Source organism: Dendrobates tinctorius, unplaced genomic scaffold (assembly GCF_039654945.1).
Source record: "Dendrobates tinctorius isolate UK_male_01 unplaced genomic scaffold, ASM3965494v1 ptg000091l, whole genome shotgun sequence".
Taxonomy (NCBI): domain Eukaryota; kingdom Metazoa; phylum Chordata; class Amphibia; order Anura; family Dendrobatidae; genus Dendrobates; species Dendrobates tinctorius.
The window spans coordinates 6,162,210-6,184,195 of record NW_027361759.1 but is presented as its reverse complement, the minus strand read 5'-3'; the positions used below and the strand labels follow the sequence as shown (position 1 = coordinate 6,184,195).

Genomic DNA, 21,986 nt, shown 5'->3' with positions numbered 1-21,986 from the left:
TCCTTGTGGAGAGTGACAAGCCAAGCCTTGCCAGAGTGAGGAGACTTATAAGCCATGCATGCTCCTCTGGGAAATTATATATGCAAATTGTCTCTTCAGAGAGGGGAACTACAACTCTAGTGCAATCTATTGACTCTTTGACGAGCCTTGCAATATGACTTAGGATTTTAAAGTTGAGGAGTGTATATTTTGCAGGAAGGTTAGGCTTTAGTTTATAAACTGTAGTTCATGGGATTAAAATTCTCAATAAGATTATGAGCTCTGGTACATGCACAACCCATGGAGTAAAGAGGCATGGCAAAGTTCATGGGTCAGGGATTGGCATGCAAACAGGAAATACCAATTGCAAAATATGCTAACAACTTTCCTTCAATAGGTAGCTATGTTTGTGACAATTGTTATGCTACATAAATTATGTTCCAGTAAAACCAGTTCTGGTCGCAATCTAGATTAGTAATGTTAAAAATAATACTGTATGAATGGAAACAAAGAGAATTTGATACGGAGGTACACCTGCCCCAAACTAAGAATAGTGGCCATTGTCCAGTGCATTCCGCAATCCAGCACAATCTGTGACAACAGCATTGACACGGTGCCCCCGTATCTGTCAGGGAGCACACAGTGGTTAGTTCAGCAGCACCTTTACAATGCTGGCATCATATTCATTGATGAAGGGGAAACGTCCACTGTTCTTGAGCAGAAGCACTCAGCATGACTACTGCACAATGCACCTCCATCACTTTTTTCTTTAAAGGGAACCTGTCACCAGGTTTGTCCCATACAACCTATGGCCACCACCTTTCAGCTCTGTGTTACAACATTCTAATATGCTGTATACATGACTCCACATCGCCCTGTAAGGCAAAAAAAATAAAAACACCATTATACTCCAATTACACGGTAATGCGCACGAACTGGTGCTCTTCAGCCATGCGCATCACAGCGCTTTGCTCTGCCGTCGGCAGGGCAACAAAGAGTGCGCCTGCGCAGGAGCGCAAAGGGGAACACTGTGTGGATGAGGTAGGTTTCGTCATTCACATAAAGCCGAGAAGGACAACAGTGATGGCAAGAGTGTAGGCGTTGGACCTAGACCTGCAGCTCCCGTCGGACAGGACTGCCCTGTAGTGGAGTAGAATAAAAGGTCTTATTCGTTTTGCAGGGCGGCTTGGAGACTTATATACAGCATTTCAGACTTCTGCAACACAGGGCTGAAAGGCGGTGGCCGTAGGTTATATGGCAAAAACCTGGTGACAGGTCCCTTTAGAGCAAGCCATCAAAGCTGAAATAGTACAAAAAGGGTCACTCTTATATTGACCCCCCACTAACAAAAGGCAATTAATGGACACTAAAGGCCCTTTTACATTTAGCGATGCACCAGCGATCCAACCTGGTCAGGATCGCTGGTGCGCTGTCACACAGGCAGACCTCACAGCGATGTAGCAGCGACGCAGCGCACGATACTCACCTTTCACACACAGCGATCCTGACGTCCTCCCGCCCGCGTCCAGCATCACTCGTCGTCACAGCAGGAAGCTGACGAAAAATGGAGCTGGACATTCTCGCGCGATCAGCGATGGACAGCGGGGGAGCCTGTCGTAGGTATCACACATAGCAATATCGCTATAACGTCACAAAATCGGTGATATTATAGCGATATCGCTATGTGTAAAACCCCCTTTATGAGCTTGCTATGTTGTTCACATCCGAAACAGCTCTGCTCCAATTTTTCTACAAAAGGTGATAATAAAAAATACCATCCAGGAACACTAACAAAACATGTGTTCTTTGTAAATGCAACCAGAAAAAGTAATAGGAAATTATGAAAGAAAATGAAAAGATGAGAGTAAAAACAAAACACATTTTATGCTTCGGCAAAATTAGAAATAGAATTGGCCCTGTGCCACATTTCAAATGTGTATGTTAGCCATAATGTGGGCTCCCTAGATTTCCTACCCCTGTTAGGCCCAATTTACGCAGACTTACCTCATTTAGGTCTCGAATTTCATTCTCTGCCAGTGACAAGATGGATAAATTCTGCGGAAGGCTGGTGGAAGCCGTACGTAAGGAGGCGATATTGTTTCCGTGCAGGAGAAAGGTCTGTAGAAGAATGAAGACATTGGAAAAAATGTTCTATGTTCTGACTATAAACCCCATTTCAGCATTTTGTGCTAAGAAACCTCTTGATGACCGTACCTTGAGACACAATAACTTTGAGAGATCACCAATCTGAGATATGTTATTGTCAGATAAATCCAGATGCTGCAGGGACGTGCAATTGTTTATCTGGTCGATAACCTTGAGGAAAATAATAGGACACGTCAGGATATAGAATTCATTACCCCATGTCGAGGAATCAGTACGTCGTCGGCACAGAGATCTGTCTACCAAGGAGCAGCTGATAATGTGCTACCAGGTTTTTCCATAATGATGAAAGTTTCAGATACCGTATCAATATTACACAGCTTTCCATTACATGTATACTCCTCAATACAAAACACAATTTTATATAAACAAGGCAAGCACAAAGTATTAGTACCATCTTGAAGAAGTGCTTACGCTTACCTTTTAAAACACCTGCCACCCCCATGACCGCTGCAAGCAATCATTGGCTGCAGCAAGAGTACCACGGAGGCCAATGAATGTCTGTCTCTGCTTACTTGGCCGCAGCCAAAGAAGAATTTTTGGTACTCACCACAAAATCTCTTTCTTGGAGCCTAATTGGGGGGCACAGATAACCATGGGTGTATGCTGCTGTCGCTAGTAGGCTGACACTAGGCAAAAAGAAGAAAATAGCTCCTCCCCAGCAGTATACACCTACTGACAAGCACAAAGTACCTCAGTTAGCGTTAAAGCAGTAGGAGAAGCAACAAAAAACTCAACATATGTACAAGATCAACAAACAAGGCACGTAGGCCAAAAAGCAATACAAACAGTTAGGGAGGGTGCTGTGTCCCCCAACGAAGACTCCAAGAAAGATTTTACGGTGAGTACCAAAAATCCCTCTTTCTTAACGCTTCACTGGGGGACACAGGTAACTATGGGACGTCCCAAAGCAATCCCAAGGGTGGGAAACAGAGTATGCAAAGAAAAACAAACTTAGGTCGGCCGATGCATAACCGCCGCCTTCAGCATCTTCCTTCTCAGGCCTGCATCAGATGAGCCATGAGTATAAACCCTGTAAAACCTCGTGAAGGTGTGCAAAGATGACCAGGTCGAGGCTTTACAAATCTGTAAAGCCAAAGCCTGGTGACGAATTGCCCAGGAAGTACCCACCGCCCGGGTGGAGTAAGCCTTTACTCCCGGAGGCCGTTTGTCCTGAACGCGGTATGCCTCCAATAACTGGAATGTAACGGTTCAGGCGCTTGTGGTCCAAAATCGGAAGAAGCGATCCATCTTTCTTCGGGAATACGAAGAGCTTGGAGTAGAACCCTGAAAATCCTTTGTGTAGTAGGGAAGAGGTGGCCTGAAGAATCCCTTGGGCCTGAGATGGGAGTCCTGGCGGGCGAGACAGAAAGAAACGTCTTACTGGGGTGGAAGAAAAGGAGATTTTTGTGTACTCACCGTAAAATCTCTTTCTCTTTTTAGCCTCTAATTGGGGGACACAGAACCATGGGTGTTATGCTGCTGTCCACTAGGAGGCGACACTATGCATAATCTGAAAAAGAGTAACTATGGCTCCTCCTCTGCAGTATACACCCCTGGACGGCGTTAGCCTTCTCCAGTTTTGTGCAAAAGCATTAGGAGGAATATAACAGAAAGCATAACCATGCCTGTAAGAAGGCCACAATGTAAGAACTCAAAGGACAATATGAGAACTCAACCGTAACAACTGCCCGTAAGGGCAACAGGGTGGGAGCTGTGTCGCCCAATTAGAGGCTAAGAGAAAGAGATTTTACGGTGAGTACACAAAAATCTCCTTTACTGTCGCCTCATTGGGGGACACAGAACCATGGGACGTCCCAAAGCAGTCCCTGGGTGGGAAGCAATGGACGAATATTGTGCAGACAGGATCCTAAACTTGGGGCACCGCCACCTGCAGAACCAGTCTACCCAGGCCCGCGTCCGCTGAGGACTGGGTATGAACTCTGTAGTGTTTGGTAAACGTGCGTAGGCTAGTCCAAGTGGCCGCCTTACACACTTGTTGAGCCGAAGCCTGGTGCCGAATGGTCCAGGAGGCCCCTACCGCCCGTGTAGAATGTGCCATAATACCGGCCGGAAGAGGAGAATTTTTAAGGCGGTATTTGATTTGATCCACCTGGAGAGGGTAGCCTTGGAAGCCGGCAGACCCTGGCGGACGCCTTCCGGAAGAAGGAAAAGGGAATCAGACTTCCGGAAGGGCGCAGTCCTAGACACATATATACGCAATGCTCTGATGAGGTGAAGAGTATGCAGAGCCTTCTCCAGTCTATGAACCGGAACCGGGCAAAGGGATGGCAGTGAAATTTCCTCATTGAGGTGGAAGTTGGACACAACCTTCGGAAGGAAGGATGGAACCGTACGGAGAACTACCTTGTCCTGGTGAAAAGCCAGGAAGGGCCGTCTGCAGGAGAGTGCCGACAGTTCAGACACCCTGCGTGGCGAGGTGATTGCCACCAGAAAGACCACCTTCTGGGATAGAAGACGAAGTGGGACTTCCCTAAGGGGTTCAAAGGGAGGTCCCTGCAATGCTGTCAGGACCAGGTTGAGGTCCCACGTTTCTAGTGGCCGTCTGTAGGGGGAAACCAATCGGGAAACCCACTGAAGAAAAGTCCTAACTTGCGGCTTGTTAGCAATGCGTCTTTGAAAAAGAACTGAGAGCGCTGACACCTGGCTCTTAAGCGAGCCCAAGGACAGTCTGGCCTCCAGACCCGATTGGAGAAAACCAAGCACTTTGGGGAGAGAATAAGGGAGTGGCATCTGGTCGAGAGATTCGCACCAGGTAAAGAATGCTCTCCAGAAGATCGGGACGGTCGGGGAGACACCAGGGGGCGTCTGCAGAAAGTTGTACGATGTCGGAGTACCATGTACGTCTGGGCCAGTCTGGCGCTATTAGGATGGTTGGAACTCCTTCTTGTTTGATCTTCCTCACCACTCTGGATATCAGGGGGAGAGGTGGAAAAATGTACAGAAGCTGGAACTGGGTCCAGTCCTGAACCAGGGCATCCGCTCCAAGCGACCGCGGATCGTGTGTTCTGGCCATGAAGTTGGAGACCTTGGCATTGAAATGGGATGCCATTAGGTCCACGTCCGGGGTCCCCCAGCGATGGCAGATCTGGCGAAAAATTTCGGGATGGACAGACCACTCTCCCGTGTCCACTCCTTGTCTGCTGAGGAAGTCGGCTTCCCAGTTGTCCACACCCGGAATGTGGACCGCAGAGAGTACCGACCCCGTGTCTTCCGCCCAGTGGAGGATGTGTGTCACTTCTCTCATCGCCTGGGTACTGCGTGTCCCGCCTTGGTGGTTCACATATGCCACAGCCGTGTCCGACTGTACTCTGATGAGACTGCCAGTAAGTGACGAAAGGCTCTCAACGCCAGGAGGATGGCACGAATTTCCAGGAAGTTGATGGGCATGTTCGCCTCCACTGGTGACCACTTGCCCTGTGATGTAAGTGCACCGCACCCCAACCAGTCAGACTTGCGTCGTGGTCAGGACCTTCCATTGACCTGTGAGAAAGGATTTCCCCTTCGCGAGTGAGGTTGGCTTGAGCCACCAGAGCAGGGACCTCCTGGTTGACGATGTTAGCTGGAACTCCCTGTCAAGGGAAAAAGGATTCCTGTCCCAGGACTTGAGAATGGCTAGTTGAAGAGGCCTGAGGTGAAACTGGGCAAATGGGACGGCTTCCATTGCTGCCGCCATCCTGCCGAGGACTCTCATGGCAAACCGGAGAGATCGGGGGGGGGGGCTACAAAGGAGGATGCGGACTCCTAGACGGAGAGCCAGTGCCTTGTTCTTGGGAAGGAGCACCAGGCCCCTGGAGGTGTCGAATAGCATCCCTAAGAAGGACAGAGACTGACTCGTAGTAGTCGATGACTTTTGTAGGTTGACTATCCAGCCCAGGCGACTCAGAGTGTCCATTGTGATTGAGACGCTGAGCTCACAGTCCTTGAAGGTGGAAGCCTGGATGAGATCGTCCAGGTATGGAACGACTACTATGCCTCTGGAGTGTAGAACGTCCATGGTGGCTGCCATGATCTTGGTAAACGTTCTGGGAGCCGTGGCGAGTCCGAACGGGAGAGCCACGAACCGGTAGTGGTCCTTGTTGATTGCGAACCTGAGAAATCTCTGATGGGCGGGAGCAATCGGTATATGCAGGTATGCGTCTTGTATGTCTATGAAGGCGAGATATTCTCCCTGCTCCATGGACGCAATGATGGACCGAAGGGACTCCATGCGAAAATGACGAACCCGTACATATTTGTTGAGTTGTTTTAGGTCCAATATGGGCCGTACGCTGCCTCCTTTCTTGGGGACTACGAACAGATTGGAGTAGAACCCTCGGAAGCGCTCGGTCGCGGGAACCAGTACTATGACTCCTGCTTGAAGAAGGGAGGAAACCGCTTGGTGGAAGACACGAGACTTGGCTGGCGGTTTTGGGGGAACAGAGAGGAAGAACCGGTTCGGTGGGTTGGAAGTGAACTCTATCTTGTATCCGGAAGACACTATTTCCCTGACCCACCTGTCTTCTTTAATAGGCAGCCAGACTTGCTGAAAGAGCAAAAGTCGTCCGCCTACGGGTCGGGTGTCTTCCGGAGTTCATGAGTCATAAGGAGGAGAAAGTCTGAGGTTTTTCTCCTTTGGGCTTTGACTGGCCTGCTTTTGGCTACCAGGTCTTGTCCGGCCTTTGCGTCGACCGTGAGTTGTCCCTGCGTGGGGAACGGTTACGATTTTCTGCTGGGCTCGAGACGGACCAGCCCGAAGAATTCCGAAAGGATCGGAATCGTGTTTGGTTACGCTTTTTGTAAGTGCGTTTAGGCTTTAGTTGAGGGAGAGAGGTACACTTACCCTCGGTGGCGTTGGATATCATTGTGTCCAACTTTTCACCGAAAAGCCGCCCACTGAGGTACGGGAGGTGCGTGAGGGACTTCTTTGAGGCCGCGTCCACTTTCCATTCCCGCAGCCAGAGGATACGCCGAATCGTAAAGGCGTTTGATGCTATCCCCGCTACTCCCCTTGCTTAATCCAGAGCTGCATGAAGCATGTAATCTGCTACAACTGCCATTTGAACCGCTTGGTCCGACAGCTCAGGGGTTGGTGCTTGGAGGCCATCTTGTAATTTTTTGGCCCAAGCCAGAATGGCTTTGGCAGCCCAAACTGAAGCAAAGGAGGGAGCCAGGGAGGCCCCTGCAGCCTCAAAAATTTAACGAGCCATGCGTTCTACCTGCCGGTCTGCTGCGTTCCTGAGGGTTGAGCTATCTGGCAGTGAGAGGAGGGTCTGTGTTGCTAGTCTAGAGACTGGGAGGTCCACTTCGGGTAGATCTGTCCATTCCTTGGTGTCCTTCTGCGGGAAGGGGTACCTTGCCTACAAATATTTGCGATTGGAGAATTTCTTCTCAGGCTGTGAGAACTGCTTGTTAAGGATCGCCTTAAATGCTGGGTGATTAGAGAAGACCTTAGGCGGTTTTAGAACACCTTCAAACGAAATCTTGTGCTCTGGAGCCTCCGGCTGCGGATCAGAAATATCCAGCACCCGATGGATGGAAGAGATTACGTCTTCAACTAGCACTGTATTGCTAGGGGGAATTGGGATCAGGGACCCCTACGTTTCGTTGTCTGAGGCGGAGTCACAGATGCCTTCCGAATCTTGTGTATCGCTGAGGCGTCCCCTGGTGGGTGAACTGGGGCGGAGGTTTTCTGTGGTCGGGGATCGCTGTGGAGATCTGCATTGTCTGTCTCTGGTAGGGGACGGTCTAGGTGACCTGGAACTACGATGTCTCGCCCTAGAGGGGGATGACCGTGTGCTATGGGATGACGCAGATGAACGCGACCTGTGGGTCCGCTTACATCTGGATGTGACCGGGACGTCATGTCCCTGAGTCGAGCTCTCCCTTTGCTGGGTAATGTTCATAGCCGAGGCATGACCCTGCAGAGCCTGAAACAGTGTGGAGGTTAGGTTATCTATAGACTGCATCATAAATTGCGACATCTGAGTAGCCCATTCCTGCGTGGTAGCAGACACCAAAGCATTGGTAGGGGCTTTTTGGGGTTCTGACCCAGTGATACAGTCCCGGCAGTGCGGGTACGTGCTGCCACTGGGGAGAGTGGCTTTGCAGGCTGTGCAGAATGCATAAAAGCAGTCCTGCCTGGTTCTCTTGGACCTTGAGTCCGGCATAGTGCACAGAGTGCAGAAGGGCTGGCTATGCAGAGGACCTACAGGGGTGGCTATGCAGAGGAACCTATAGGGGAGCCTTATAGGGAATATGGATTCACAGCCGAGTAAAAAATCCAGCTGTAATCTTACCCCACCAGTGTGCCCCTAGGTCCAGCGCCGAAGATCCGCAGTCCTGTGCCCCCCGGAGACTGGCTGGCCTGGTCCTGCTGATGTCCTGCAGCAGAAATGGCTGCCGAGAAGACGAGGAAGGGGAAGAAGGGGGCGGAGAGCTGAAAAAGCGCGGCAGAGCTGTGAAAAAACGCGCCCTTTCTGTCTCGATCCGCCCCCTCTATGACACTGTAGAGTGTCATATTTGTCATCCGGGGGGGGCGGGCCGGGGGCAGAGAGGAGGCGGCGGCTTCAGCTAGGCTGAATCCGTGGCCTAAATTAGATGCCTGATGCCCAGAAAGGCTCCAGGCCGGCGCGAAAGTCGGGGAGGGGGTTGGATCTGAACCGGACTCCCCCGGATTTAAAGGCAGGATAGCGGTGGGGCTATAAGCGGAAGGGGGGCCCTGTGAGGGGTCCCTCTGAGGCACGATAGAGCTGGTGCTGCCGCAGAGACAGGGGCGCAGGGAGCCCTGTTGTCTCTATTGTACCATGCCTGCCTGCACTCCCCCCGGCCCCGACAGGAGCCTGCAGCTGGGCTGGGGTCCCTGGATGTAGCCGCTGTGTGCTGGCCTATGCTGCTGGGAGCCGCAGAGCGCTACCTGTACAGACCCTACCTGAGGCGTCTCAACCTAATGCCCACAGAGGGGGATTAGGGAGGGTGCTGCTGTCACCATCAGGGGGCATTATCCTCGCCTCATCCTCAACCCGGAAACCAAAAGGAATTCGGGAAGGAGGGGGGTCTCGACTTCGAAACCAGCACCCGAAGGACTGGGGAAGGAGCGACATGGGGAATAGCCATCTCGACTTCAACTGGGCACCCCGTAATAAGGGACCGAGGAAGTAGTCATGCCGGGAGTCTCACAAGAGACCTACTTTTCTTCATCTGTAATCCCGTCGGGAAAAAAAAAAAAAAATTAGGTATGCCTCCTATGCGGCACTAAGCAAAAACTGGAGAAGGCTAACGCCGTCCAGGGGTGTATACTGCAGAGGAGGAGCCATAGTTAATCTTTTTCAGATTATGCATAGTGTCGCCTCCTAGTGGACAGCAGCATAACACCCATGGTTCTGTGTCCCCCAATGAGGCAACAGAGTAAAGTCGATTTTGTAACTGGACGTAACTATCTCTCTGACATAGGCATCGTCGACCACCACCAACCATGCGTTCCGGAAGAGAAGAAGCCGGCTTCCCACGCTGGAGAGATTCCCGGGTGGGGGTGATCCGACATGTTGAGGAAAATCTGTTGGTGCGGGACCCAGAGGGCTTGGAGGAGCGACCCTTTGGCCGCTAGTGAGATGCAGATTTGAAGGACAGCTTCTTCCTATCCCCTTGGGCGTAAGAACAGCCCTGCTGGGAGGAAGTCCCTGAAGAGAAGGACCGAAAGGAACGAAAATGAAGCAACCTCTTCCTATTGAAAGGACGTATAGGCCTGGACTGCGGCAGAGAGGTGCTTTTCCCGCCGGTAGCATCCAAAATTATCTGATCCAGTTTGGACCCGAAAAGCCTAGAGAGCCTTGAAAGGAAAGGTTAGTGAGAGACTTTGAGGGTGGGTCTACATTCCACGCTTTTAACCAGAGGATGCGGCGTATAGCAATGATGTTGCTGATTGACCTGGCAGAACAACTGGCCGCATCCAAAGAGGCGGTCAGAAGATATTTGCTGGCATGGGCAATCTGGTCTGCCAAATGTGCCATATCATCAGGAGGAACTGCCACTAGGATGCCATGGCGAAGCATTCTTGCCCAGGCAGACAAGGACTTTGCCACCCAGGTGGAGGCAAAGATTGGAGAGAGGGTGGTGCCACCCTCTTCAAAGGCTGATTTAGCCAGAGACTCAATCTGCCTATCCTTAGCGTCTTTAAGTGACGCACCTTTCAGCAGAGACAAGACTGTCATGGAAGACAGACGAGAAACCGGTGATTCCACATTAGGGGACTCTGCCCATCTACCAACGAGATCTGGGCTAAAGGGATAAAGAATGTCTAGCTGCTTCCTTCCCGGGAAGCGCTTTTCAGGATGTTCCCAGTGTTTAGCCATAATCCCTTCAAATTCCCGGTGATTGGGAAGAGTCTGGGAAGAACGTTTCACTGGCTTGAAGGAAACGGAGTGCTCCTGAGCAGGCGCCTCTTCCTCCTTTAGATTCAGGGTTTGGGTAATTGCCAAGATAAGGCTATTGACCATATCCTACATTTTTGAGACCTGCTCCGAATCAGACTGACTGTGAATCCGCATCTGACCCAAAATCCGCCTCCGGCTTGGGGAGGGGGCATGGGGAGAGGAGGGAATCCTAGAGGGTGCAGAGGGACCTGGGGAATTGGAAGAGGAACTGGAAAGGGCTCACTTCCTTTGCACCTGATCTCTCCCTGCGAAGGTCGTGGTCAGGTGTGTGTGAATCACCGTGAGAGGTGTTCGGAGCACTGGTGGCGGCAGACAAATGTGGAAGATTCTCCAGAACCTGGACCAGGGATTGTGATACTTTTGTCAGGTCAGAAACCGACTGTGACATGGCAACAGCCTACTCCGGAGGGAGGGATGTGCTCTCATCCTGGGCGTTAAGAGTGCTCCTGTGGGGCAGTCATGGTGGAAGGGCTGCAGGACAGGCAGGAAGGGGAAGGCTGACCTGAGCACCACTTTCTTTTGCAGAGGGAACAGGCGTAATGAACCACCGTTGGCTTAGAGGGGCAACGAGAAACCTCTCTAGGGTTGGGCATAAGTCAAGCCTTGGTAAGACTGCTGGGAAGGACTATTTGGGATAGGAAGAGGGAAGGTAGGGCCTACCCGATACAGCGATAATCAGCAGAGAGTGTGTGTCCTCCTGTGTCCCCCTGTAGCCGGCGTGGAGAGGTTCCGATGAGCAGAGAACTGCAGAGGCTATCCTGTCTGCTGAGGCACAAGATGAAATAGAGCATCAGCTGTGCGGAGTCCCAGCAAGCGCGATGCTGCAGTGGGCATGCCTGAAATGATGGCCTGTGAGGGAAGTGAAAGCACCCCTCCGATTGTCCGAATCGCCGGGGGCGTGTACCAGCAGGGAGAGGAAGCTCCAATATAGAAGCAAAAGCGCGCCGGGAAGACATGCGCTGTGGAGCGGGGGGCGTAGCCAAGTCTGCAACCAAGGCAAGCCCTTCTCTTGGGCTGAAAAGGGAGTGCGATTCAAATGCGCAGTGGTGAATGGCCAGAGGAAGCCAGGAGGAGGCATGGCCAGGATGTGTGTGCGTGGGGGGGGAGTGGGCCACAGACTGAGGCCGGCCAGGAAGAAATGGCTGCCGCTATGCAGGGCTATACAGAATTGTAGCCATTACAAAATTATAGCTGCCCTGCTACCTGGACCTGTCGCGCTACGGGGGGGGGGGGGGGAAATCATACATACCTGCAAGATGAACCCAGGTCCTCTTCACTGATGAGATGTCATCAGCAGCCCCTGGTTGGATGGGGGTCACTGGAATAGTAAATCCTCCTTCCCACACAGTCTCCAGGCGGTGCAGAAGACGGCGTCAACCCCTTACAAGAAGGGGGAAGGCCACCGCTGGTGACCACAGTCTTCCTCCCAGCCCTCTGTAAGGAGAAGGGTGGGGAGGGGAAAAGGCTGGGGCCGGCCACCGGGAATCACTCTGAAACACCCACGAAGGGGTCAGGGGATTAGGACCTGCCAGCGGGTCTGAGTGGGCGATGTGGGTGACACCACACTGCTCTCTTGGTCACATAGGTACAGGAAAACAGGGTGAGAAATTACACCCTGTTACCCTAGGGAAGAAGAACCTGAAAGACCAAGAGAAAAGATTAATAAACACACAGCAAGAAACCTGAAAAGGAAAATGCGGACCTGGGATCAGATCCAGGTCCGCCTCCTACAGACACTAAGCTTAAACTGGGCTACATTGTGCTTGTCAGTGGGGTATACTGTTGGTGAAGAGCTATTTTCCTTTTTTTGCCTAGTGTCAGCCTCCTAGCAATAGCAGCATACACTCATGGTTACCTGTGTCCCCCAATGAAGCGACAAAGAAAGAGCATTGGAGCTATGGGTAATTTCACAGGTGAGTAAAGCTGGAGGAAACCGATTTGCAGGATCCAGTGTGGCGGCCAGGCACGTATCCAGTGGCCTTCAGATGGAAGTAATGCCAACCACCTCTTACCTGATAGCATCCACAGCTCTTGATGATGCCAACATTGCGCAGCGATACAGTCGTGATGTTGCACCAAACCAGCTAATCAAAAGAAGAATTGCCGATGCTGGGTTGTCCGAGGCAGTTCTCAGGTCTCCCATCTGACGGCCTCAGAATACCGACCTAGTTGCTGGACTGAGTCCTATGAATCAATTCACATTGACTTTATAGGTAAGTATAGGCTCATTATTTTCTATATATTCTCCCTTTGGATCTCAGAAAATCCTTTTAACCCATTGAGGAATGGTGCATTTATAAATGTACATTATACACAAGTTTTTTGCTCATTTACCGGGTGTTTACAGAGGCCAACAAACAATGACTGCTGATACAATCGTTCCGTCCTCAAGCAATATCCTATTAGCAGCTTATCCCCCGACTACACAAGGCGATATGTCCTGCCGAGAACACTGATATTTTGGCATAAAAGATATAATCATCTGATGATCATATTGTGATCGCCAGCACGTGTACACCGAATATTAGAATCAAGCGTTTGTATGATTGCTTGTCAGCCGATTATCTGTTCTTGCACCATAGCACCAGTTCAGTACACATGACATCTATGTATCAGTACTAGTAGGCCATTTGTTTTCTTACTAAAATGCTATCAGCATCTTGTAACCTAATTTTACAGACAAACCTTCAAATTGTTTCCGGCAAGGTTAAGCCACTCCAAATGCACCAGATCTTTAAGTCCTTCCACATATCCTATACTGTTGTGAGGAAGATTCAGGACTCGTAAATGGACCAGCTTTGAAACCCCCATCATCCGAACAAGACGGTTGTTGGCTACAGAGAGCTGAAATAAGGTGGACACAAAAGACAGATGACTGAGCAGAAGTCTGACTGCATGCGGAAGACACAGTAAAATAATCGGCTGATGCTTTATGCTGCAATTTTGCTGCAGCTTTTGCTTGCTACATTACAAAGTGTGAAATCTGTGAAAATATACAACATTTCTACAACAGATTCTGCAGATTTAAAAATTTGCAGTCTGCTCTAAACTCAAATTCCTAAATTCCAAAATGGATTATGGTGCCAGAGCAGACCTGAGCAATGTGCGGGTTGCGGGGTACATGCAGCCAGAGGGCTGGATACAGTGGTGGCCTGCACCATGAGGCTGCCCCCTGCCTGGCATCTCACTGTCACCGAAGGTTTGCATCATCATACTGTGTGCGGGGCTTGGTGGGGACATCATACTGGTAGGCAGACCTGGGGTCACATGCTGCCCTCTGGCTGTTCCAGTGCAGGGCGGGGACCTCATACAGCATGGGGGGCTCCGTGGTTACACACTGTATGAGAGGCTTTGGGGGACATCATACAGTATAGGGGGCTTTATGAGGACATGCTGTATGGGGATGTCATACTGCGTGGGGGCTCTGTGTGACTTACTGTGTGGGAGGGCTCAGAGGTGACATCATACGATGTGGAAAGTAATACTGTTTAGGGGGTCTGTGGTGACAAACTGAGTGAGGGAATGTGTGGGGACATCATAATATGTGGGTAGGCATCATAAGGACGCCATACTGAGTGAGGGGACGCCATACTGCGTGAGGGGACGCCATACTGCGTGAAGGGACGTCACACTGCGTGAAGGGACGCCACACTGCGAGAAGGGACGCCACACTGCGTGAGGGGACGCCACACTGCGTGAGGGGACGCCACACTGCGTGAGGGGACGCCATACTGCGTGAGGGGACGCCACACTGCGTGAGGGGACGTCACACTGCGTGAGGGGACGTCACACTGCGTGAGGGGACGCCACACTGCGTGAAGGGACGCCACACTGCGTGAAGGGACGCCACACTGCGTGAGGGAACGCCATACTGCGTGAGGGGACGCCATACTGCGTGAGGGGACGCCATACTGCGTGAAGGAACGCCATACTGCGTGAGGGAACGCCATACTGCGTGAGGGGACGTCATACTGCGTGAGGGGACGCCATACTGCGTGAGGGGACGCCATACTGCGTGAGGGGACGCCATACTGAGTGAGGGGACGCCATACTGAGTGAGGGGACGCCATACTGAGTGAGGGGACGCCATACTGAGTGAGGGGACGCCATACTGAGTGAGGGGACGCCATACTGCGTGAGGGGACATCATACTGTGTAAATCGATTTCAATAAAGAAGGAACGTTATTATAATTATACTGGGGACTGGAGCAGCAACTCTACGTACGAATATGGGATAAAGTTGCCAATGGAAACTGATAAAAATTTGAAGCAATGATAACGATGAGCAATCTACCTACATTATGTGCCTTATAAAGCAGTGATGTGCACAATTACATTCGTCTGGTTGATTCTGCCCTACGCAATAGTCAGGCTATCATGTGGCCCTTGTGAAAATTAATTGCCCAGCCCCAGCACTATAGTACTGTTCTAGACATACCGTCATGTCTTACATTTATTAAGCTCTGTAACACATTTACATTAGATTCTGAACGCTTCTATAAACTATATTGCAGCATCTCATTTACTAACCTGTGTAAGATTTTTGCATTTCTCTAGATGTTCTAATTTGATGATCTGGTTCTTGTCCAAAACGAGCGTTCGAGTGTCAGCACTACATGGTAACATGGGGCTCAGCTTCTGCAGACCTTGGCCGGACAGATCCACTACAGTGACTGGAATAAAGCAGAATCGGTAACAGCCCATGTACTCAGAGGACGACCTGCCAACACTCCTCACAGGTCAGCTTTACTATCTGCTTGTATTCAAGACAAAAATATTCTAGAGCATCTTTTCTTAAAATTCTGTGTTGTGCTGATCCTCCATTATTCTTCTTTTTAATTACTGAATAGATTTACAACTGGGTGTTACTTTATCCAATGTGTATGTCCCCATATACAAGAGTATCTCACTAAATTAGAATAGCATCAAAAAGTTAATTTATTTCAGTTCAATATAAAAGGTGAAACTCATATATTATACAGTCATTACAAACAGAGTGATCCATTTCAAGTGTTTATTTCTGTTAATGATGATGATTATGGCTTACAGCCAATGAAAACCCAAAAGTCATTATCTCAGTAAAGTAGAATACTTTATAACACAGCTTGAAAAATTATTTTAAAAACTGAAATGTTGGCCTACTGAAATGTATATTCAGTAAATGCACTCAATAATTGGTCGGGGCTCCTTTGGCACCAATTACTGCATCAATGCAGTGTCGCATGGAGGCGATCAGCCTGTGGCACTGCTGAGGTGTTATGGAAGCCCAGGTTGCTTTGATAGCAGCCTTCAGCTCGTCTGCATCCTTGGCTCTGGTGTCTCTCATCTTCCTCTTGACAATACCCCATAGATTCGCAGAGGGAATCATGAAGTGCTCTAAAATTTCCTGGTAGACAGCTGTGCTGACTTCGGTCTTGATAAAACACAGTGGACCTACACCAGCAGATGACATGGCTCCCCTAACCATCACTGATTGTGGAAACTTCACACTAGACCTCATCCAGCTTGGATTGTCTGTCTCCACTCTTCCTCCAGACTCAGGGACCTTGATTTCCAAATGAAATGCAAAATCTACTTTCATCTGAAAACACCACCTTGGACCACTGAGGAACAGTCCCAGTCCTTTTTCTCCTTGGCCCAGGTAAGACGCTTCTGGCATTGTCTATTGGTCATGAGTGACTTGACACAAGGAATGCGACACTTGTAGTCCATGTCCTGGATACGTCCGTGTGTGGTGGCTCTTGAAGCAATGACTCCAGCTGCAGTCCACTCCTTGTGAATCTCCCCCAAATTTTTCTTGGCCTTTTCGTAACAATCCTTTCAAGGTTTCGGTTATCCCGGTTGCTTGTGCATCTTTTTCTACCACACTTTTTCCTTCCATTCAACCTTCCATTCATATGCTTGGATACAGCACTCTGTGAACAGCCGGCTTCTTTAGCAATGACCTTTTGTGGCTTGCCTTCCTTGTGGAGTGTGTCACTGACTGCCTTCTGGACATCTGTCAAGTCAGCAGTCTTCCCCATGATTGTGGAGCCTACTGAAACAGACTAAGGGACATTTTTAAACGCTTAGGAAGCCTTTGCGGGTGTATCTTTTTATTAATTATTCTAATTTACTGAGATAATGACTTTTGGGTTTTCATTGGCTGTAAGCCATAATCATCAACATTAACAGAAAAACACTTGAAATAGATCGCTCTGTTTGTAATGACTCTATATATGAGTTTTACGTTTTGTATTGAAGAACTGAAATAAATGATCTTTTTGATGATATTCTAATTTAGTGAGATGCACTTGTAGATTGGCAATAGCAGCACTGATCATATAGTATCATCCCCAACTGGTAAAAGCCAAAGGTCAATCAATTCATCCTATAGGACACACGGCAAATTCTGGCCCCAAGCCAAATCTGGCCCGCAATGTTTTTGCATGGCTTTTTTTCCTGTGCATTCAATGGGTCAAAGAGGCACAAAGAATTGACATGCTGCAGAAAATAAAACACTCTGCAAATACGGAAAGAAATTTACTGATCATGTGCATTGTCATTGCATTACCTTACATAAGGATTTCGTTGCGTTTTTAGACCATTTACGACCATTCAGGTGGCTTCTGCTTGGAAGTCACTACTATTTTATACTACGGTATATGTTTATATTTAAAAAAAACGCCAGCGTCTGGCAGGTGCAAAAACGACAAAAAAAAACAAAAAACTTACCAAGACCCTGTGCTCCGCTCCAGCAGGCCTAGGACTACTCCCATGTAGTGATGAGTGAGCGTGCTGGGATAAGGTGTTATCGGAGCATGCTCGGGCGCTAACAGAGTGCCTTCGGCGGGCTCGAATAATAAGTCTGACGTAGCTGTTGGACCATCCCTGCACGTGTCGATGCTGTCTAACAGCCATGAGACATGCAGCCGCGGGGACACTAACATATTATTTGAGCACGCCGAAGACACTCTGTTAGCACCCGAGCATGCTCAGATAACACCTCATCCCAGCACGTTCGCTCATCACTACTTGAGCACTGTAAATGGCAATGCCCTAACCTGAAATGCTATATAGGGGGTCACAAGAAGAACCATCTTAGCTACAAACGGAATATCTCTTCTCATGTTTATCGACCACAGGGTTAACAGCGGCCCTTAATTAGGACCCCAGATCTCCCTATACACCATGGTGCATGACATAGTATGGACGCCTTCTTTGTGGCGCTGACCCTGCTCGGCTGCCTGAAGCTACGATGGCCCCATGCCCTTATACTGGGGTCCGTCATGTCTGGTATTGGCGAGAGATGCGATATTCTCCATGATACAGGGGATGGAAGTCCGGAGCACGCGGATAAGCACTAGTGTGACCAGCGCCATAGCGGAGCGATGCAAGCATTCCCCACATACATGGCGGCCATATCACACAGCCGTGTCAGGACAGGGGAGAGTGAGGGGCAATTATTGGGGAGGTTCCCAGTGGAGAACACAATAATGGCCAGGAATTAGGAGACCCCTAGAAGTGGCTGCAGCTGGAGCAGTGACTGGTGAATAGTATGTGTATATATGGCTGCACACAGTTATATCACGATAGGTCCTAAATCGGGATATCAGCTTTGTCTCTATCAGTTTAACCGTCACTCGCCCCCCGGACTTGAATTATGGGAAACGTAGTCTTATCACGTACAACAACACTTAACAGTGGGACTGTTAAAACCACAACTCCCAGGAATCCGCGCGGTAGCTCCTAGCCCACTATTGTTACCGCGTCAAACCATTGAGTGTACGGTCAGTACCGCGATCCAACAACGTGTCTCCAGAGGACGCGACCGCCACTGACTTTTCCGAGGGCATTTCATTTACCTAATCCGTTAGTAGACTCTCCCGGAGACGGTGTCACCTCCTCCCCCGCCATGTTACACGCAGATTCTCAGCTCCCCGGCAACCGAAAACTGTCACCGCACCGCATCACTTCCTTACCAGAAATTGCGCATGCGCACTCTACTCCTGCTCCCACAGCCTACCACCTGGTGGATTCTCATGGAATTGCATAGTCGTTACATCAGTATTACACAGTACACACTGCTGATAGCTAAACCTGGACCAAGAAAGAAGCTCACTGAACAGCTCTACTGGGGGCATGGATCCAGAGTTTACATTTTTATAATATAGGGAAGACCACCAGGACATTGTCATTTTAAAGGAAACCTGCCAGCGTGATTTTACATATGGAAGTAGTGGGGCAGCTATATAGATGCTTGTTCCACAATGAAAAAAATGAACATTTTTGTAGGGATCCAACATACCAGTCATGAGAAATTAAGTGTAGAAGACATATGCAAATCAGGCTAGAAGTGCACTGGAGGCGTGCCAAATACAGCCACACCCCCAGTACCTTATTTGCATACAGCTTCTTCTACACTAGATTTCTAACACTGGCACACCAGATCTCTTAGAAAGTATCATTTATATTGGAGGCCAAGCCCCTACACAGCCATACAGGTCATCTCTGACACACGATAAGGTTATTAATACTAGACGGTGTAGGTCCGCCCCGACCACAGAGTCACCTTGTCAATGGTGGGACGGCTTTTATGCTATGCTTGATCAAATACAGTATTACTAAGAACTCTGTATAATTTAAATGCACTTTTGCTTTTTTACTTATTTAGTTACAGCAGGGTTTTTGCGCATTTTGTCTTTTGTAGGTTTTATACGTTTTGTGGCCAATGCTGCATGTGTACCAACTCAAACCAAGCTCAATTTTTGTGTTTTTTTTCTCTGTAGTTTTGCATTCTGTGCAAGCCGGGGTGTGGCCTCCCTCTCCTGAGCTGGAAATTGTATTTAAAGGCTTCCCCAGACTGGTGACCACTGGTTGGGACCTGGTCCTGTTGTCTGCCCTTATTCACACAGACATCAACATTGACACATGATAAGGTTTTTAATATTAGACAGTGTAGGACTGTCCAGATCACAGAGTCACCTTGTCAATGGTGGGACGGCTTTTATGCTATATCTGATCAAATACCATTTTACTAAGAACTCTGTATTATTTAGATTCACTTTTGCTTTTCACTTATTTAGTTACAGCAGGGTTTTTGCTCATTTTGTCTCTTGAAGGTTTTCAATGCTTTATAGCCAATGTGAACATGTGTACCAACTCAGACCAAGCTCAACTTTTTGTGTTTTTTCAGCCGTACATATATAGAACGTGCTGACGGGTACTTTACAAGTTCCTGTAAATCTGGTCCCCTGATATACCACTCATGGCAGAGACAACGTCACCCTGTCCTGATGCCAGAATCTGCCATAGGCCGGCGTCACACCAGAGAGAAATACGGACGAGTGAGAGGCGTTAAAAACACGCATTACACACGGACCAATGATTCTCTATGGGGTAGCTCCCATCAGCCGTATTTTTGTCGCGTATTTTTTATGGGCCGAGACAATTGCAGCATGCTGCGATTGTCAGCGTACTACGCCCGTAGTACGCCAATGCAAGTCTATGGATGCACAAAAAAAAACGCATTACACACGGAACACATGTGTGACTTGCGAAAAATACGCATCCGATGTCCTTTAGAAAAGCCGACAACTCAGTGCACGATACAGTAAAATCACACTGACAGGTTTAATAAAGGAACAAAAGAATAGAATATATACATACACACACATACTGTACATACATACATATACGTCATTGAGAGATTATATAATTTTTTTTTTTTTTTCATACAGTTCTACATAGCAGAATAGCCGCAAAATCAATTGCCGGCTTCTGTAAAATCATTCCCCAACCAGACATGAACTGACACATGGTTTACAATACAGTAAACCATTTCATGTTTTTTTATCTGTCTTTCACTAGTAATTAGATGAGGGTTTGTGTGTAAAATTTGGGAGGTGTAGGTGTTAATTTAAAGGGTTAATTCGTTGTCAAAAAATGTGTGGGCTCTCGTGGTAATTTGTCAACCAGAGAGGTAAAGCCAGTGAGTGAGGGCAGATTTTAATAGCCTTGAGACCATCTGGCTTGTCGGGGATAAAGCCTTTGAGCGGACTGAAGGTACGATAGAGTCTGGTGATGGGTAGATGACAAAAGGGTGTATAGCTCCCTCAAGAAGATACCGCCATTCCTCCAATGCCAACTTAATGGCCATCAACTCCCAGTCTCCGCTGGCATAGTTGCGCTCGGAAGTAGAAATTGCTTTAGAGAAAAAGCCACATGTGACTAGTCAACCAGAAGGAGATCTCAGAGAGCACTGCACCGGCCCCGTGGACGTGGCATCCACTTCGAGAAAAAAGGGCTTACTAGACTCTGGATGATTTAAAACAGGAGCTTCTGCCAATGCCTTCTTCAAGGTAAAAAAGGCATTCTTTCGCCTCTGACGACCAGGCCTTGGGATTGGGTCCTTTGCGGATAAGAAACGAGATTGGCTTGGATAGTGAAGAAAAATGAGGGATGAACTGTCAGTAGTAGTTTGCGAAGCCAAGAAAACATTGTATGCCCTTAATCCCCTGATGTTGTGGCCAATTGAGGACGATCCCCTGTAGACGATCAAAGAGCTTAGGGATGAGTGGCAGAGGGTACTTGTTCTTGATGGTAATATCATTAAGGCCTCTATAAACGATACAAGGGCGAAGGGAGCAGTCTTTCTTTTTGACAAAAAAAGAACCCGGCGCCTGCAGAAGATGACTTCCAGATAAAGCCTTTGGCCAGGTTTTCCTGGATATAATCCTGCATCGCCTGCGTCTCAGCGGGAGAGGGAGAATAAATTCTACCCCTGGGGGGAGTAGAACCAGAAATTAGCTCAATCGGGAAGTCGTAGGAACGATGCAGAGGAAGAGTCTCAGTCTCTTTTACTGAAGACATTAGCAAATGACCAATAGGCAGCTGGTAATCCGAGAGGGGCGGAAGCAGGTCGAGAATCTCCAACTGGACGGACGTTAAACAGTGGTCCTGGCAGCCCTGACCCCATCGCAGAATCTCCCCGGACCGCAATACAAGGATGGGCTCATGCGCCCTGAGCCAGGGAAGGCCGAGAAGAAGTGCGTGAGACAAATGGGGCAGCAAGTAAAATAGAATTAGACTTACCGGTAATTCAGTTAATAGGAACCTTCCACGACAGCTACATCGGAGGATGTCTTCCCCGCCCTAATAGGGGACAGGAACACAAAGAGGTTAAATACCCCTCCCCTTCCTGTAACCACCAGTGTTTTCCTGGACACCAGTATGAATAGTTACCACCAAAGTGCAGGAATCATCCGATAAGAATATCAGATAGGGAGGGAAATTAGTGCTGTCATGGAAGGTTCCTAGAAACCGAATTACCGGTAAGTCTAATTCTATGTTCTCCAGTCACCTTCCATGACAGCTACATCAGAGTAATACCAACAGCTAAATTCAATTCACTAGAGGGGGGGGGGGGGGAA

The 21,986-nt window shown here is 48.9% G+C and overlaps 1 protein-coding gene across 4 annotated transcripts in view; it reads right to left on the bottom strand.

Annotated features, from left to right (window-relative positions):
- The window catches only part of CEP97 (centrosomal protein 97), a 54,435-nt gene extending 32,767 nt beyond the window's left edge, over positions 1-21,668 (bottom strand). Inside the window, exons 1-5 of one of the 4 annotated variants that reach the window (XM_073586233.1) lie at positions 21,649-21,668; positions 15,106-15,248; positions 13,260-13,418; positions 2,194-2,295; positions 1,984-2,097 (exon numbers count right to left, since the gene is read on the bottom strand). In XM_073586233.1, the coding sequence (XP_073442334.1) occupies positions 1,984-2,097; positions 2,194-2,295; positions 13,260-13,418; positions 15,106-15,201 (471 nt within the window). In that variant the 5' untranslated portion in view covers positions 15,202-15,248; positions 21,649-21,668. Of the gene's footprint in view, positions 1-1,983; positions 2,098-2,193; positions 2,296-13,259; positions 13,419-15,105; positions 15,249-18,243; positions 18,358-18,419; positions 18,679-21,648 lie in introns of those variants that run through there. The other 3 variants (XM_073586231.1, XM_073586230.1, XM_073586232.1) reach the window with 3 other exon arrangements.
- Positions 21,669-21,986: the final 318 nt, after the last annotated feature.